The 17,324-nt window shown below is 37.7% G+C and overlaps 1 protein-coding gene across 6 annotated transcripts; it reads left to right on the top strand.

Moving 5' to 3' along the window:
- Positions 1–89: 89 nt before the first annotated feature.
- Positions 90–17,201, top strand: LOC106670386. 6 transcript variants are annotated; one of them, XR_002910198.1, is made up of 22 exons: positions 90–308; positions 431–598; positions 662–856; positions 9,094–9,282; positions 9,349–9,565; positions 9,623–9,957; positions 10,791–10,997; positions 11,051–11,228; positions 11,291–11,371; positions 12,122–12,242; positions 12,334–12,505; positions 12,591–12,704; positions 12,769–12,900; positions 12,956–13,183; positions 13,236–13,345; positions 13,412–13,654; positions 13,728–14,508; positions 14,568–14,711; positions 14,784–14,931; positions 14,990–15,545; positions 16,398–16,978; positions 17,061–17,201. XR_002910198.1 is itself a non-coding variant. In XM_014400671.2 (21 exons), the coding sequence occupies exons 1-21, from the start codon at positions 207–209 to the stop codon at positions 16,669–16,671; spliced, it is 4,695 nt and encodes a 1,564-aa protein (XP_014256157.1). In that variant the 5' UTR covers positions 90–206; the 3' UTR covers positions 16,672–17,201. The 6 variants fall into 6 exon arrangements, 4 of the variants coding, with proteins under 4 accessions (XP_014256157.1, XP_014256159.1, XP_014256160.1 ...); XM_014400671.2 differs by having other exon boundaries at positions 16,398–17,201; XR_001341071.2 differs by lacking the exons at positions 14,990–15,545; positions 16,398–16,978; positions 17,061–17,201 and having other exon boundaries at positions 13,728–13,953; positions 14,091–14,508; positions 14,784–14,861.
- The last annotated feature ends 123 nt before the right edge of the window (positions 17,202–17,324 follow it).

The following is a 17,324-nucleotide window of genomic DNA, read 5'->3' as shown; positions in this document are numbered from 1 at the left end:
TTATAAAAAAATACCTAAAAATGTAAATACTATAAAATAAAATGTACAGTCAATTTTTGTTCAGGTGTTTTTTTCTCTTAAAACCTCCAATTTGCATGTGGCAATGAAAAAATTAAAGTTCCACTTTGGAAGCGCTTGCATTTCTTATTTTATATAAAGTACGAGGGAAATTGTTTAAGTGTATTAAAAAGCCAGATTCAAGCCAAATGTATGCAAGAACTAGAGGAAGCCATTATTGTTACGAAGGAGAGTTAGACGAAAATTTTCTAAGGAACGGCCAAGGCATAGAGACCTTATTTCCAAAATCAGTAAGTACTTTCTGAAGTCTGAAATTTAGAAACAGTGATGTAATCTGTTCAGAGAGAATAACAGCCAAACCCTTACAATTCATGATTCAGGATAAATATTTTAATAAGAAATCTTGAATTAGGGAAAGGAAAGCTATTATGGAAATTTTAAAAATGACTTCTACCATGGCATCGGAATTTACAAGAATGAAAGGTTGTTTGGCTCCAAATGGTCCTACGAAGGTGTATTCAATGTAAATAAGAAACATTGCTATGGCATCCTTTCATTTGAAGACAACTCTATCTTCCAAGTGAGTACTGTTAATCATTAATTTACCATCCTCATAAAAATAATTTTAAAAGAGTACTTTTAGGGATTGTATAAGCACAACATACCGTTTGGACCAGGAGTGTTGCAGGACTGTAACGGCCTATCCAATGTGGGATTCTGGTATGGGAATGCGTTGATTCGCCTTGTGCACGAAGTCGGAAAAATGAACGAATTAGGAACGACGAACATAAACAAAATTAAAGTTTCAAGATTTAAAAAATGGATCCCAGTGTCTCCTGTAAGTTTTTAGATGTTTTATTGAATACCAAAGTTCTTTTACTGTATTTTTTTGTAATTCCTGATGCATCTCAAAATTGTTGGGCTAGAATAAAATCAATAATAGTCTTACACCAGATGGTATGGTATGGTATGGTATGGTAGAAAAGGATACTAGGAAGCGGGGTTTGCACTCCCCGGGCACTGCAGCCTTCTGGCTTATTGTACCTTCCCAGTTCCCTAGTTTAGTCAATAGACTCAATCCTTCTTCTCAGAAGCATCAAGTCATTGACTGTTATTGCTGCAATTTGGTTCCCTGTGTCTTTTTCGTACGCTAGGTTAAACCTCCATTGAGCTGTTGCTTCGCATTCGAAGATGATATGAGTGGCTGTTTCCTCCTCCTCATTACATAATCTGCAAATGGGGTCATCGCTGTATATACCCATGTTGTGTAGATGTTTTCTCAGATACCAGTGACCGGTTAGTAGTCCCACCACTCCTCTGAGTTTTGCCCTCTCCAATTGCAGCAGTGTTTTTGCCAATTTTGGTGAGGGTTGTTTCAGCATAAGTTTACTATGTCTAGCACCGCTAGAGTTTATCCACTTCTCTCTTTGTTTTGTTTGGATCCATTCTGCGATGGAGGAATCTATGTTTGTTTTTGTTATCCCAAGGATAGGTTCGGGGCCTATGTATGGTCTTGCAGATCCTCTTCTGGCCAGTTTGTCCGCCTCTTCGTTACCCAGAATTCCCCTGTGCCCTGGCACCCAAGATATCATCAGGTTGTTGTGTTCTCCCAGGTTTTGGAGATTTTGGATACATTCACTGACTAGTTTTGATGTAATTCTTTTACATGCCAGTGCTTTAATAGCTGCTTGACTGTCTGATCTTATGAGGATTTTTTTGTCAGTGTAACCTCTTTTGAGATTTTCCAGGACACAAGCATTGATGGCATGTATTTCTGCTTGAAAGACCGAAGTATACTTCCCTAATGAGTTTGATTGCTCATATTTTGGGCTTGTACAGAAAACGCCTGATCCGGTTCCTTCGTTTGTTTTGGAGCCATCCGTATACCATGTCATTGTATCTGGTGCTTTCCTGTGTTCTTCCTCTCCTTTATAGTCTGTTGAGACTTTATAGGAAGTTGTGAAGATTGTTTCCGGGATCATGTAGTCAGTCCCCATTTCTAATAATGGGTGTCTGATTTTATTGATTATGGTTGTATGCCCGAATTGTTTGGTTCCTTTCCAATTTAATTGTTTTTGGAGCCTAAATGAGCTTTTCCTAGCCTCTCCTTGTATGAATATTTCAAGTGGAGGTAGGTTTAGCAAGGTTTCTAATGCGTTTGTAGGGGTTGTTCTCATCGCCCCTGTGATACATAGGTTTGCTAATCTTTGTAAGCTGCCTAATGTTTGGGTAGCTACTTTTTGTTGAGCTTTGTTCCACCAGATTAGTGATCCGTAGGTTATTCTGGGTCTTATTACTGCCGTATATAGCCAATAGGCCATTTTCGGTTTTAGTCCCCAGGATTTGCCTAGGGTCCTTCTTGTGGTCATTAGCGATATTTTACTTTTTGCTACTGTATGTTGCAAGTGAGGATTCCAGGTTAGTTTCTTGTCAAAGATTATTCCTAGATATTTGACCTCATTTTTTAAAAGCAGCATTTCATTATAGAAGCGTAATCCTTGTATTTCTATATTTCTTTTCTTGGTGAAAGCAATTAAGGTAGTTTTTGAAGGGTTTACTTTAAGTCCCCGCTTTAAGCACCATTGTTCCACCAGGTTTAGTGCTCTTTGGGTGAGCTCTTTTAATGTTGAGTTGAATTTTCCCCTGACTAGTATGACAATGTCATCTGCATAGCCTTGGGTATAAATTCCTCTTTCATTTAGTTCGCATATGAGGCTGTCCACTACCACATTCCACAGCAGAGGCGAGAGTATTCCTCCCTGTGGACACCCCCTCGCCACCACTGCTTCTACTTTTTCGTGGAACATGGAGACCTGCACTTTCCTGCTTTTTAGCATTGATTCTATCCATCTACAGCAGGTTTCGTCTGTTCCTCGCTGTTTGAGTGATGTAACCATTGCTTCGAAAGGAGTGTTGTCAAATGCTCCTTCGATGTCCAAGAAGGTTCCTAATGCTGTTTCTTGGTTGTTCAGTGAATCCTCTATCTGTATTGTTAGTTGATGTAGTGCTGATTCACACGATGTTCCTTTCTGATAGGCATGTTGATGTTTATGAAGGGGTTTTGCTTGTAAAGAGCTGCCCCGTACATGTTTTTCAACCAGCCTTTCAAGTGTCTTGAGTAGAAAGGATGTTAGACTAATCGGTCTATACGATTTTGCATCTGTGTAGTTATTCCGAGCAGCTTTAGGAATGAAAACTACTTTTACAGTTCTCCATATGCTTGGGATATATCCCATTGCTAGGCAGCTTCTGTATATTTTTACAAGTAGGGGGATTAGTATAGTTTTTCCCTTTTGTAGTAGTACTGGATATATTCCGTCTATTCCTGGAGATTTGAATGGGCTAAAGTTTTCTATAGCCCATTCAATCTTGTCATAGGTGATTACTGTTTTGGCTATTTGCCAATCTTCCCTTATGGCTTTGTAGCCTTTGGCGGGTTCAGCGCTCTCCTTTATTTCCAGGTTGGTAATAATTTTGGATTCCGGAAAGTGCGTTCTTATTAGGGTTTCTAATGTTTCCTTTCCGGTTTGTGTGTGTTTTCCATCTGGTTTTTTTATTGTTCCGATGGGGTTTATAGGGTCTTTGGCGAGGATTTTGTGGAGTCTGCTTGCCTCTGTGATGTTTTCGATTTCTTTGCAATATTTCCTCCACGATTCCTGTTTCGCCTTTTTTATTTCCCTATTGTATTCTGTTAGGGTTTTACTGTATTCTTCAGTATTCCCCGTTTTTTTCGCTCTATTCCAAAGTTTGCGAGTTTTCTTTCTTAGTGCCGCCAGGTTATCATTCCACCAGCAAACTTTTTTCCCGTTGTTGTAGGTGGTTTGTGGGCAGGCTTCATGATATGAGTTTATTATGGCTTCTTGTATTTGTGTAGAGGTTAGCTCAATATCTAGGGTGCTTTTAATATTAGCTATTGAAGTTAGTGCACTTCCCTCCAGCAACCCGCTGTACTTCCCCCAGTCCGTGTTTCGGGGGTTCCGACCCACTTTACATGTCTTATCAACTTGTGTGATTTCCATGTATATGTGTCGGTGGTCTGAGTTAGATATCTCCTCAGAGACCGCCCAATTCACTATCCGGTTCGAAATACAGCGGGTGGCAAGAGTAACGTCAATAACTTCCTGCCGTCTGTTAGTTACAAAAGTTGGTTCAGAGCCTTTGTTAATAATACTTAAATCATTAGTTATTAAGAATTCTAAAAGCTTCTCACCTCTTTTGTTAGTGTTTGTGCTGTTCCATACCTCATTGTGTGAGTTTGCATCAGCTCCAATGATCAACTGTAGGTTTTTGTGCCTGCAGTACTGTACCAGGTCCTCAGTTTCTATTGGTGGTGGAGGTCCCGGTGAGTCATAAGGCATGTAAGTTGAGGCCATCATCACGTCCATCTTAACTCCTTCCTTCATGTAGTTTAGCCTAATTGCTGTTTGGTCCCTAGAACAGAGCTCATAAGTGATTAGGCATTGTAGTTCATTTTTAATTAAAATGCATGTTCTTACGTTTTGTTGCGTGTGGTCATATATGACTCTTTTCCCTCTATCTCCCAGCCCGGCTACTCTGCCTTTTACTAGCCAGGGTTCTTGGATAAGGGCTACGTCGATGTTTTTCTCCTTAACCACACGACAAAGCGTAAGTGTTGCTGCCTTACTGTGCTGGAGGTTTGCTTGAAGCACCCTCAGCATCAGTGTTGGTTGCTTTTCTGATGACCCTTAGGTTTATCATCGCAAAGCCAAGGTATAGTTTTAAGTTGGCTTTGTTCAGATTCCCAAAGGATACATCGTCAATGTCAACCACCAGGATTAGACTTTTTCCTTTGTCTTCTATCCTCTGGCTGATGACTCTCCATTTCCCGGTATTAATACCTGGGTTTTGGGACTCCATCAGCCCGAGAATGGTGGTAGCGTTCGTAGTGCCCAGAAGGTCAGGGTCCGGCACCCACATGGCCACCCTAGTGGTTTTAATAATTTCTCTATAGGGGCCTACCCTAAGGTTTGCCCCTTCCCATGGGTGGATGGTAGGCACCGTAGCCATGAGCCATTCCTTGGCACTTTGATTTTCACAAGTTATCAGGACCGCTCCCTTCTCAACATATCCATTCCTGAACTGAGGTCCCTGGGAGTTTTTGCTCTTCCAGACCTCAGCCAGGATGGCCCGCTGAACGGTTCTGCCCTGATCGGTTGTTAATTCCTTTTCCGGGTATTCTTCCAACACCACGGCCATTTTAAGCGCCTTGAGGGCTTGTTGGTATGTCTCAGAGTCCTCCCCCCCAACCATGTTGGGGTGGATGGCCCGCTCCACACCGCCTCCCCCAGTTTTGCTCTTTTTGGGGCATGTCCTAGGAGCACTTCCACTTGATGATGGGGTGCTACCCAGTGACCTGCCCCTTTTGCCACTTTTGGTTGGTGTTGGTCCCGGTTTTTTGGGGTCAACACTTCCCGTGGTTTGCCCTGGTGTCAGAATCCGGGGTTTTACATTAGGGTTTTGTCTTCCTTTCCTGGTTCTTTTTAGGATAGGCTCCCCCCGTTGTTTGGCCCTGTGTATGGCCATTTTGCGTCTTTGTGCCCCAGATATTCTTTGGGGTTGTAGACGTAGTTCCTCAATCTTCTCCGCCACCTCCATTGGAGTGGTTTCGCCTTCTGGGTTTTTTTCCTGAAGACCCCCCACATCTGCAGAAGGTGACGCAAGAAGATTGTCTTCTAGCTCTTCGTTTATGGGAATTGGAGAGGGTTCGGGGCCCCCTTCAATTTCCATCGGTTGGTTTTTGGGGTCTTCCTTTACAGGTTCCCCCGGTGTTTTGTTTTGTACTGTAGGTTTTTCCATGTAGTTCCCACGAGTGAGAGGGATCTAAAGGTCCGCACCGGAGGAGCCCTCTCTCCGGTGTAAGGCTAATTACTCAAGGGTGTCGCCTGGTGCCCTTGAGGCTCCGTTATTGGCACAGTTACCCCTGTGCCATTCATCCATCGGCACGGATCGCATAACACCTTGGATTTGGGCTGGAGAGTGGGACCAGGATAAGGTGTGGGGTGGGAAGAGGGGTAGGTGTTGGGTTTAGGATTAGGAGGTGTCAGGTCCAGCTCCTGTCCCTCCATACCCCTCTTTCCGTTTGTTAGTTAACAGGGTACACCCGCATAAGCTTCGTGAAGGTGGAAAGTCGGAGTTGGGTATTAGAGGCTATTGGAGGCGCATAGTACCCGTTCGTACCCCCTTACACCAGATACAGCGTGTTATAATTAATATATTTTTAAACACATTTTTTATTTATTTACTTATGTATTCTATCAGTACAAAAAATGTACATTGAGCAATTAGTAGATGAAATATGCAAATTTGAGAGATCTGTAAGACTATGAGATGGTGAGAGAGAGAAGATAGCTAGTACTCAAATTCTCATTTGTTTAGTTAAGACTAGACGGTCTGGATAGGAGGACATGAGGCCATCGTTGGTTTATATGACGTAGAGGTTTACAAAGGTGGTTTGTTGAGGAAGGGCTGATGGGGTTAGGGTGGGAGGATTACTTAAGAGTACAAATTGTGGAAATGTGTTTGGATCAGATATACTAAAGGAATTCCAAATTCCATCCAAGGATTCATTTGATTGGCGCTATAGTAAAGAGGGTCAAGGATGCAACAGAGGACTATGTATTGAAAGGATTGGATATATTGGATGGTGGAGGATGTGGCCAATTCCCACAGCTTGACTCGATCGTAGATTTGGTAAAAGTTTGAGTTGTCCTATTTTTTTAGGCCTCTTTCAGATGAGGCAATTAATTGATTCAACTAGTCAAATGGAAGGATGTCAAGGAGTGAAATCATGTAGCAAATGTTTGGGAACCACCCCGGACCCCTTCACATGCAATCTTTCTCATCTGCCTAGGTTGTGGCCAGCAGGCACACTGCTTATGTTCTCATCCCCACTGATTCTTAACTCAAAAGACCCAACTCGGTATTTGTCACTCTGAATCAACTGAGTTCACCATAGAAAGCATTACAATTGCAAGTTTGAACTGGAGAAATTCAGAAAATCTGAGAAATTCAGAAAATCAAGTTATACACTTGATATGGGACATGAAGTGTGAGGAGTAAAACAACAAAATTAAGAATGGAACTTGGAGGGAGAAGTGAGAAAGCATCTGTTTCCCGATTTGGTAACAACAAATGAACCCAAATTTTTTTTGACTGGTTTTCCTCTAGTTTGCTTTTCTTATAGAAGAAGAGCAAGCACTAGAAGTGCTCCTTCTTCTTCAGATTCTAATATTGTACTAACAGCCCATTGGGAAGAGAATTATGATTCTACAAGTTCCCTGGTGTGAAAAACCCTTTAAGTTGAAACCCCCTTCACATGGTGGTCTACGTGTTGAGAGTCTACCAGGCAACTTAATAGAAACAACCAAATTGCCTTATCTGAAACAGAGCTAGTCTTGCATGTGAGTTTCATTTAAGTCAGATATCCAAGTAAAGCCCAATGTAACAAATCTGCTTAGATATAGGGATTGTCTTGTTTATATGCACTGGTGATACAAGACCGTTATGAGCTTTGGGTAGAGTAGGGTCAGAGTATGTGGACATTGTGGTGTCCACATAGGATTTCGGAGTTTAAAATGTATAGGTACATCGCTAGTGTACATTGTATAAAAGATTGGTCCTAAGATACTGCCTTGCAAAATGCTGACTTTGATTGGCTTGTACATGAAACAACTTACTTTTAACCAACAGTCGGGCAGGAAGTACTTTAAGATGAGAGTAGGTGTGTAGATGTAGATGTATTAATCAGGATGTGTATTAGGGCCCCTTAAGAGCATGTTGTATCCCCCATTCTGTACATATAGCACATGGGTGAGTCCTAATTCAGCAAGGAATTTTATTAGTAGGCTCAGTTTCAGTGGTTGAATTTCTTCTACGGTTACATTGTAAGTCCCAAAGCACTTCCTGTAGCAGAAACTGCACATGCCATGATGGTTTATGCCAACTTCTTTAAATGTCCATCTAGTTGCAATGTCCTGTTAAGAACCTTGTTAGGATTTGCAGGTTTTTCCTGCTGTCTTGATACACTGTATTAATTGTTTTCTTCCAAACTTTGTTAGGAGGTTCTTGGATTGTTTGTGTCCAATAAATGAGTTCCATTGTTCCCTCATCTATTTACCCTTCTGTCTGATGTACTCATTGATAGTGTAGGTTTCTATGCAACAGAAGGGTTCGGGTCCTATCAGCGGTACAGCAGCCCCTTTTCTTGTAAGGGTGTCCGCTTTCTCGTTGCCTTCTACTCATGTCCTTGGACCCAGCACAGGATGACTTTGTTGTGCAAACCTAATATATTTAGTTGGTTTTGCAGTTCAACACCATCTTTGAACTAATGATATTTGAGCTTAGTACTGGCTGCTATCTGACATGATAGCTATGTTCTTGTTTTTGTACCCTTTAATTAAGTTGAATTGATTACATCTGTTGATTGTGTAGACCTCCCATGGGTTCCGAGTACATGGTTCCAGGACTGAATATTCCAACCCCTGTACCTTTATGATCTAGATCCATCTGTGCTGTTCTTAAAGGTGTTTTTCTCTCTTTCACATTCTTTTTTAGTATCTGGTTTATTACATAGGTGTGAGGGAGTTTACCAAAACAGCGAGGATAAACAAACTGAAATAATGGGAAACGACCAAATCGTAAGTTCACCCATAGACCTCCAAGGGGATTTTCAATTAAATAAATAAAAAATTAAATAGAACTTCTAAAAATATGAAAATTAAACAAAATGATAGCAGGCGAAATGAACATGAATACTAACAAAAGATGAGGACCACGGAAATCGAGCAGTTAGGGTATTTGCCATGCCAGCGATTTTATGCTTCAAGCCTGACAGCTTTAAAAAAATTGTAAAGTGGTTTGACCTCTTGTCCAAGTAGCACAAGTAGTAATTTTACAAACGTATTTTGAACTTTGTAAGTTTAAAAATATAATTTTGAGCCAAGGGCAAATCCTCAAAAAATTAGAAAAACAATACAAGAAAGAAATGTTTAAGAAATATATGTAAGTGATTTTGCACATAATTACCTAAACTCACATTTTAATCTTGTATTTCAGGAAGAACAATACTGCACACATTTTTTAATTAAAAATTACAATTTATCAAATAGAACAGTCGACTCCATGTATTCGCCACATGCTCTCAATACTGACAGTCCACTGTTTAATACTTCAGATTATGAAAATGCTTTTATCGATGATCTTAGCAATTTATTCACATTAATTTCCAAGTTCAGTAGCACAAGTGTAAGTATTCTAGTTTTTACTTATTTATTATGCAAATTGAACTGCTGTGAAAAGTTTAAATTGTAGCTTAACAGTAAAAACAGCATCATGACTTCAAATACAAAATTAAGGTCAGAAAAAAAGTTGCAATCCATGACCGATGATGAGGTGAAGTTCAAATTCAAATTACAAAACAAAAAAGGCAAAGTTCAGACCAAAGCTGATTTAAAAATTAATCCATTGGCAAAAAGTGAGTCGTCACAATTGAAACTTACAATTGAGGACTCAGAAGATAGCATTTCAGGTAAAGTATATTTAAAAATACAGAAGTAGATTGAGTAATTAATTATTCATGTAATAGGATTTTTGCATTCACAAAGTCTTGCTTCCAAATTCAAATCAAAAAAACCAAAGTCAACTATACGAAAAAACAAAGAAAATGTACAAATAAAGAAACAAGAAACAAAAGTCTCGTCCAAGTCTATGCGGAGGCGTATTACATTTAAAAAACCAGGAGAAAAAACAAGTTCAAAACGACACTTGGATAAATCAGAAAGTGAAGAACTATTACAGTCAATTGATAAACATACATCAGACACAAGCATAAGAAGTGATCCATCTTACATATTAGCTTGGAATAATTCTGACTTTATGGTTGATGTACTGAAGCATTCATTTTTAAACAGAAAATACGAGGTAAAAAAAAATTTCAAACCAGAAGTAAAACAAAATCACAAAATTATATCCTAGCAAAAAGGCAATTTTTGAAAAATAAGGCTTGGGGCTTTTAAATTTTCAACAAAACAAATCATTTTTAGTGCAATTAAGACACTTGCTCATAAGTAGGTAATATATTACAATTAATTAAGGTTTTTTGTTAAGATAAAAAAGTCAATGGCACAAGCGGGATTCGAACCACGATCTTCAGCTTGATACGCTGGTGCTCTACCACTTGATCTATCGTGACCTCGATCCACTCGGACACCAACCTCCCATCTCAACCACACCTTTTTGAATTTTCCCTCCTTTTTGCCATTTTCAATCCCGGGGTTCGAATCCCGCTCGTGCCATTGACTTTTTTATCTCAACAAAAAACCTTAATTAATTGTAATATATTAATTGGTCAAGTGGACCACGAAATTAGTGAATTTAAGTAGGTAATACTTTGAATACTATAATAATTTAATGCTTAAATATTTTCTGTTGTTCCCTCTGTAAACTTATAAGGGGTCTGACTATCCCAGCTTTCGTCAGTCAGATGAGCCAACTTCTGACTGTCTTCAGTGGTGGGTTTGTACATTTAATGTAATGGTAGAAGATGTCATGAAGTCAGAATGTTCCTGGCATACCAAGATTATCAGAAATGATCAAATAACAAGTTAATCATCCCAGAGACCCCAAAAACTAAATTTCACAAAACTAATATTTTTTATTTCATAAATGTGTGAATTTTAATTTTACTTTTCACAATGATTATTAAGTCTAATAAAATATTTTAAAAAATAATAATTCAAAGCTTTTTCTACCAGAAACTCTCCCAAATAGAAATCGAACATATCCTTTGCTCGAGAAGGAATTTTTTCTCAGAACAAGGATTAATTGAAAAGGCTTGCATTGAACTGCTTACAGCCTGTTCGACTGGTGATTTGCTAAAAGTTGCCGATTTGATGAACACATACCGCCTCAATATCAATGTGAGCGACAACAAAGGGAATTCGTGTGTGCTTCGAGCAGCTGTAAGTATAAAATTCTAAAGCCTTTTACAAACAATGACTTTATAAAAATTCAGGCCAATGATGATACCGACATGATAACACTCCTCATGATTTTCGGTGCCGACATCAACACCGTAAATGACGAAGGGTTCAATGCCTTAAACCATTCGTTGACTCGATATCTGGCAATATTAAATAGTGTTTCTGACTGGGGGGAAACATTTCTTTCACCAAGTTCTTTCAGTCTTGGACGTAATGCATTGTCCGATATTCTTTTACTTTTCAATTAAGCTTTTATTTTCAATTAATTGCAGACCAAGTGAAAGTGTGGATGAAATGCGCTAAAAAAGTGAAACAAGATAGTATTATTGAATTTATCGATGAACTGCAAGGGTGTAAGTAGTAAAGTATATTTCCTTTGCAAATTTAAAGTAAAAACAAATTACACTAAAATAGTGACATTGAATGGGGACTGTAGTGGCCGAGTAGTTAGGATGACAGTCTCATAATTGACATCCAGACATAGCTCATGGCTTTTTAATTGTGAAAAATATGAAAGAAAAGTATTGAAAGCAAGATTATTAGTTATTATTTTAGTTTACTTAGGTTAGTTTCACATGAGGCAATTTTAGTTGATTCAAGTTGCATTGACTCTCAACTAGTTAATGCAGTGTGCCCAAACATTGCCTCTACCTGCCTAGGTGGACAAGTTGATAGCGTTTGAAGGGGGAGTGGTTTCACCTGGCTACATTCTTAGACACCCCCTGTTCAACTGGTTGAAACTACCTTGTGTGAAACAGGCCTTAGTAACATTAATCTTCTCTTTTGTTGGTAAAAGAAAGTAATCCATACAGGAGAGCTTAACATCCAACCCATGCATGAATGAGAAGTTGAACCATTATAAAATAATATTTTCAAATTATTCTCAATTAAAATTCCATGGGCTTTGCTGGGGCGCAGACCCAGAACCACAGTGCGGTAAATACAAAACTCGGACACCAAAATGACTTGTCTTCTGTTGTTTACTTTTCTTCTTTCTGCTCAGAGACAGAATGTTTACTGTATTTTTTCTTCTTTTTATCTTTGTGTAGATGTTCAAATTTAATTTGGGACGAGCAGTAGTAAACTAATGTTGAAAATTTCAGCTGAAGTGTCCAATCCACAACGATATATTTTTCACTTCCCTTATCCGCATCAAGCTGTGATCGCAACACCAGGTGACATAAGTTCTTCAGCCGATAAAATCAAAATAACCGAAATAGAAAAGTGAGGAAGAAAACTAATGATATCAACTGATTTTTTTTAAATATATATAAAAGGAAACCTTAAACACTGTAAAAATAATAAAATGTTTTAGGTTCAATCAAATAACTGAAACAATAAAAACAATAATAGAGGTCGGAGCAAATGTTAACTTATCGCCTGTACCATGTGGTTCATTAATATTAGCTATATACACAGAAAACGAACAAATTTTAGAAATGATCCTTAAGGCAGGAGTGGATACAGAGCAAAGGTTGAGCCAAGAGGTTATCCTAGCCTAACACCTTTAAAAATTAAAAAAATCACAAAGCAATCCTAATAATTAAAATGATCAATGATGAGAATTTACAGGAAGGTGAACTGACGGCTCTTCACATATTATGCTTGTTGCAACCAAAACCTGTATTTCCCAACATGGTGAAACGTCTTTTAGAATATGGAATTAACCCAAATACAAGGACGAATGTATGTTTGGCTAGAATATGTTTTTGAATAATGATTTAACATCACTTGTGATCTGGTGATATAGTGTAACTTTTGGGAAAAAGAATTGGAATTCTTCCATCACGGTCAATTCAAAACAAATTTTGAAATAGTTGGAATAAATCCGATGCACTGTCTCTGTTTACATTCAGATGTCCTGAAAATAAAAAACAAAGAGGTATTTTAAAAATGTAAATAGCACTGAACGTATTATCTCATTGTGTTTGTTTTAGATCCTCAAACAAATCTGTGCAATAATTTATCCTTTATCTGAGAAGGTGTTGCTTTATGGCCATTCGTATTTAAGCTTGGCTGTAGCTAAAGGAAACATAGCAGTGATTGAAAGTTTACTGAATCTCGACGCTGATCCGAATGAAAATATAGATCCCATTTGGGGAAACATTTTGACAACATATCTGAAATATCAAGGGTCAAAATCGACGACAGTTGCAAAACTAATTGTAAGACGGTCGGTCTACACTAAAACAACACACTAAATATGGATTGTTTTAGTTGAGCCTTTTGAAGTCTGGAGGTGCCAATCCTTTACACATTGTACCTATGGTGAATAATCCAAATGGAAACACAATAAACTATGGGCTTAGACTAATTCAGAAGCACAAGTAAGGTGTCAATAATTTGAATACTTTGTTTTTTCTTTATAATTTGAATCTTTTATGTCCAAAAAGTCAAACGACAAACCCGATAGCAGACGCTACAGCAAAACAAAATCTGATAATGTTCTTAGTTACACAAGGGACAGAGAACCAAAAGTCGTGGAAAAATTCGAATAAAGACTTTAACAAAAAAAGGAAGGGTGCAAAACAAGATACACTGCACAAACGAATTATAGAACTACAGAAATTTTCAAGAGAGAAAGTTGACAAATACTTAAGAGGGTACATAGTCAGAAATCTGGTAAATGAACTTAAGTGAGTAGGTAGATTAATTGTTGAAATAATCAGTGAGACAAGTTATTTTATGAAAATGTTTTAATCATTTAAGAAAACAACAATGCCCAAGTGAAAATACATTAAAACAGCTTAGCTGGCTTAACTGGGACACTTTTGACAAAGTTTTACTCACCAACATAGAAAACGGTCTGGTAAAAATTGACATAGATATCATTGAGAGAGCGCTGAACTATGTTCCCAGGCCACTTTTACCAGATGAGTATGTTCCCCCAGAACAATCACAAATAAAAATAACTGGCAAGAAAAGCCAAAAGAAGGTGGGTCTTAGTAAATTCCTAGACATCATCCCTTCTAAGATGTCGATATTTAGTAATGAAAGTAAGATAAGCAAGATCAGTAAAATGAGCAAGGCCAGTAAAAGATCCACTTTTAAAATCCAAAAATCTGAATCTAGACTCTCGATAACCAGTGGGGCGAGCAAGATAAGCAAGATGAGTCAAAAGAGCCAAAGGAGCCAGAGGAGCATCAGACACAGAGGAAAAAGAAGATCAAGTCAAGAATCATTTGTAAGCACAAGAAGCGTTAGACACAGGGGATTAAAAAGAAAATCAAGTCAAGACTCATTCACAAGCACAAAAAGCTTTTCATTTAAACCAGATAAACGTGGGAGACGACTTTCTATATCTGGAAGAACAAGAAGTAAAACTAGTATTAGGACACTTGAAAAATCTCGTCATGGATCAAGAATGTCCTTCATGCCTTCAATGAAAGATAGCACGAGCCAAATGTCAGTGTTTTCACATAGTCGGAGAAGGAGGAAGCATGGACTTACAAAAGAGGAACAGATATTAGCATTAATTATAAGTGAAAAGGTATGTTGCATTGATTATTTCCGATTCCTTACAACTGCATCCATTTTACGTTTTTCAAGATTCAAGCAATTCGTGATGATATCATTCAAAGATACCAGAACCTTATAAGCGAAAAATACTCATACAGTAGAGTCATTTCAATCTTGTACAAAAAGGATAAGATAACATGGAATGAAAATTTGTACCCAGAAATTGACACAAAGGTATATATCTTATTTCTGATTTTTTATCGGACCATCTACTAAAATAATTTTGAGGCTTAACATATCCAATAGGATGAAATATATAAAGTTTGTTATACCTGCTTGAAAAGAACTGAGGATTTGCAACTTTGTACAAAGTGCGATCTTGTATATTTTTGTTCATTAAAATGTAACATTAAAGATATTATGAACTTTCAATCGAATCATAAATGTCTATGTGGTAAAGTGACAATATAATTTAGAAAATGGACAAAACTGTTAATAGATTTTTTTTCCAGAGTTCTATGGTAGAGTCACCCCTGCTTACTATAAGATCAAAAAGGATGGATGTTTGAGTAGAATATTCACATATCGAGACTCATCAGAAGAAAGATTCACTGAGATGAAAAAACTATACGGAAAAGGCAAGAAGTTACAATTGTCTAGCAAACCATCCAACTTATTTAAAATATCAAAGATATCTATAAGCAAGAGAAGTAGAAAAAACGTACATTTAAGCAGTTCAGTAAGATCCATGAGAGAAAGAAAAACCAGTGCTACAAGAGGAAAAACACACAAAGGAAAGAGTAAAGGGAGATGGGGTGGGAGAGGGAAAGGGAAAGGGAAAGGGAAAGGAAAAAGAAAAGGGAAAGGAAAGGGAAAAGGAACAGGATCAGGAAGACGTCAAAGAAGCAAGAGAAAACATGGATCACTAGCGAGGAAAATGAAAATAAATAAATCGACTATAACGGCTTTAAGTTACAGATTTGGAAAAGGAGCAAACAAAAACCTAAAAATTCGCATGAAAAATCTGAAAAGAGGTGAAAAATGGAGGAGAGGGGGCCAATGGAGAAGGCAAGTTCGATATATTTACTTTATAGAACTTAATAAACCTTTCCTCTTTGACCACTCTGAAATATAAATAAAAGTAGTTTTCAAAAGAATATAAAAAACCACATAAATCTTGAGTAGTTATAACTGACTGAATTAATTATGACTACTAAACATGTAGAGATTAACATAATAATTACAGAAGTAATTACTTTGCTAACAGCTCCCCATGGCCACTTCATAAGTTGGTGAGAAATGAATTCCGACTACACGTTTTTGAAAATATGGCAAAAAGAGGAAAAATTCGAAAGGTTGTAGGTTGAGATGAGGAGTTGGTGTCCTGAGAGACAGAAGTAACGATAGTTCAAGTGGTTAGAGCTGCCGTATTGAGCCGAAGGTCATAGGTTCGAATCCGCTCTTGACATTAACTTTTTCATCTCAACCAAGACCTTAGTTAAAAAGTATAATTAATTAAAATAAGAAACTTTAAATTTGAAAAAAAATCTATGTTCAAAGTTAATGACATAAGATGATGGGTAGGAATAAATTGTCTTTTCCACAATATCCCACCCACCATCTTTTTTTATGTAATTCCACAAAATCAAGATGGACACCTTCAAAAAATGTCATACTTTGAACAGCCATTGTAAATAACTGCTTGTAAATCAGAATAAATAGGGAATCGAAATAACAAATTTGTAATATGGCTGATTGAAGTCACGGTAGTTCAAGTGGTAAAGCATCGGAGTATCTATCCAAGGATTGTGGGTCAAAAATCCCACCTATGACAAAACAATGTCATTTCGAAAAATTGTGTTTAAAAAAATTGAATATATACAAATAATAAATCACACAGAGTTTAAATTATTTTTACAGGATGAGCTCAAATGAAGAACAGTTGCTTATGAGAGGAATAATAAAACATACCCCTAAAGAGAAATTGGCTTGGTATGAAAAAAATGCAGACTTTCTGAAGAGAAAACCACTGACTGAGTACACTCCTTATCAGCAGTTGTTGCTCGTACTGGATAACCTGTTTGGTGAAAAATTCGATGTGGAAAGGTATTCGCCCTGGGTGCTCTCACACTGCGGTGCTTTCTTTTACAAGAGCCAAAAGAAATTCGAGCAAGGGAATTACAGCTTAATTTAGACAAAAAATTCAATAAAAAGGTTAAAATTTCAAGTTCGATGATATTTCTATGTTAACAGAAAGACAAATTTAAATGTTAAGCATTATAAAAACTTATCCATGGGTGTCAAAAAACCGTAAAGGTTAAAACGGTATGGGGACTCATCACTGTAGGGTCTCGGGCTTGAATCTCAGTGACACTTAATTCAAACTCACTAAAATAAACATTTTTAAAAACACTGGATGTCTGCGGTTTGATATGACCTCTGCTGTTACAAACCCCCTTTTAAAAAAAGAAAAAAAATCCTGCCATTCTTCCAGGCCATATGTATGGTTTTTATTTTTATATTTTTTTAAGTCATAACTTAGTACTTATAATTTCATTCTTACCTAATTGTACGATTCTACAGAGTCCGCCAAGGATCATCCTACTCTGACAATTATCCTCTGGGAGCAGGAGTACCTCAGGGCAGTGTACTTGGACCAATCCTTTACCTCCTCTACACCGAAGATATCCCAACTTTACCCTCCACCTTTCTTGCATCATTTACTGACGACACAGCTGTGCTATCTTCTCATCCCGATCCCACAACTGATTTGGAGGAGCTCCAGGCACATATCCGAAAGGAGAAAACACCAGCAGAGCAAAAGCACACATGTATCATTCACCCTCT

The sequence above is a fragment of the Cimex lectularius genome, unplaced genomic scaffold, assembly GCF_000648675.2.
Source record: "Cimex lectularius strain Harlan isolate CLEC.00 unplaced genomic scaffold, Clec_2.1 scaffold69, whole genome shotgun sequence".
NCBI lineage: Eukaryota > Metazoa > Arthropoda > Insecta > Hemiptera > Cimicidae > Cimex > Cimex lectularius.
The sequence above is the reverse complement of the archived record's forward strand: the minus strand, read 5'-3'. Positions and strand labels throughout refer to the sequence as shown.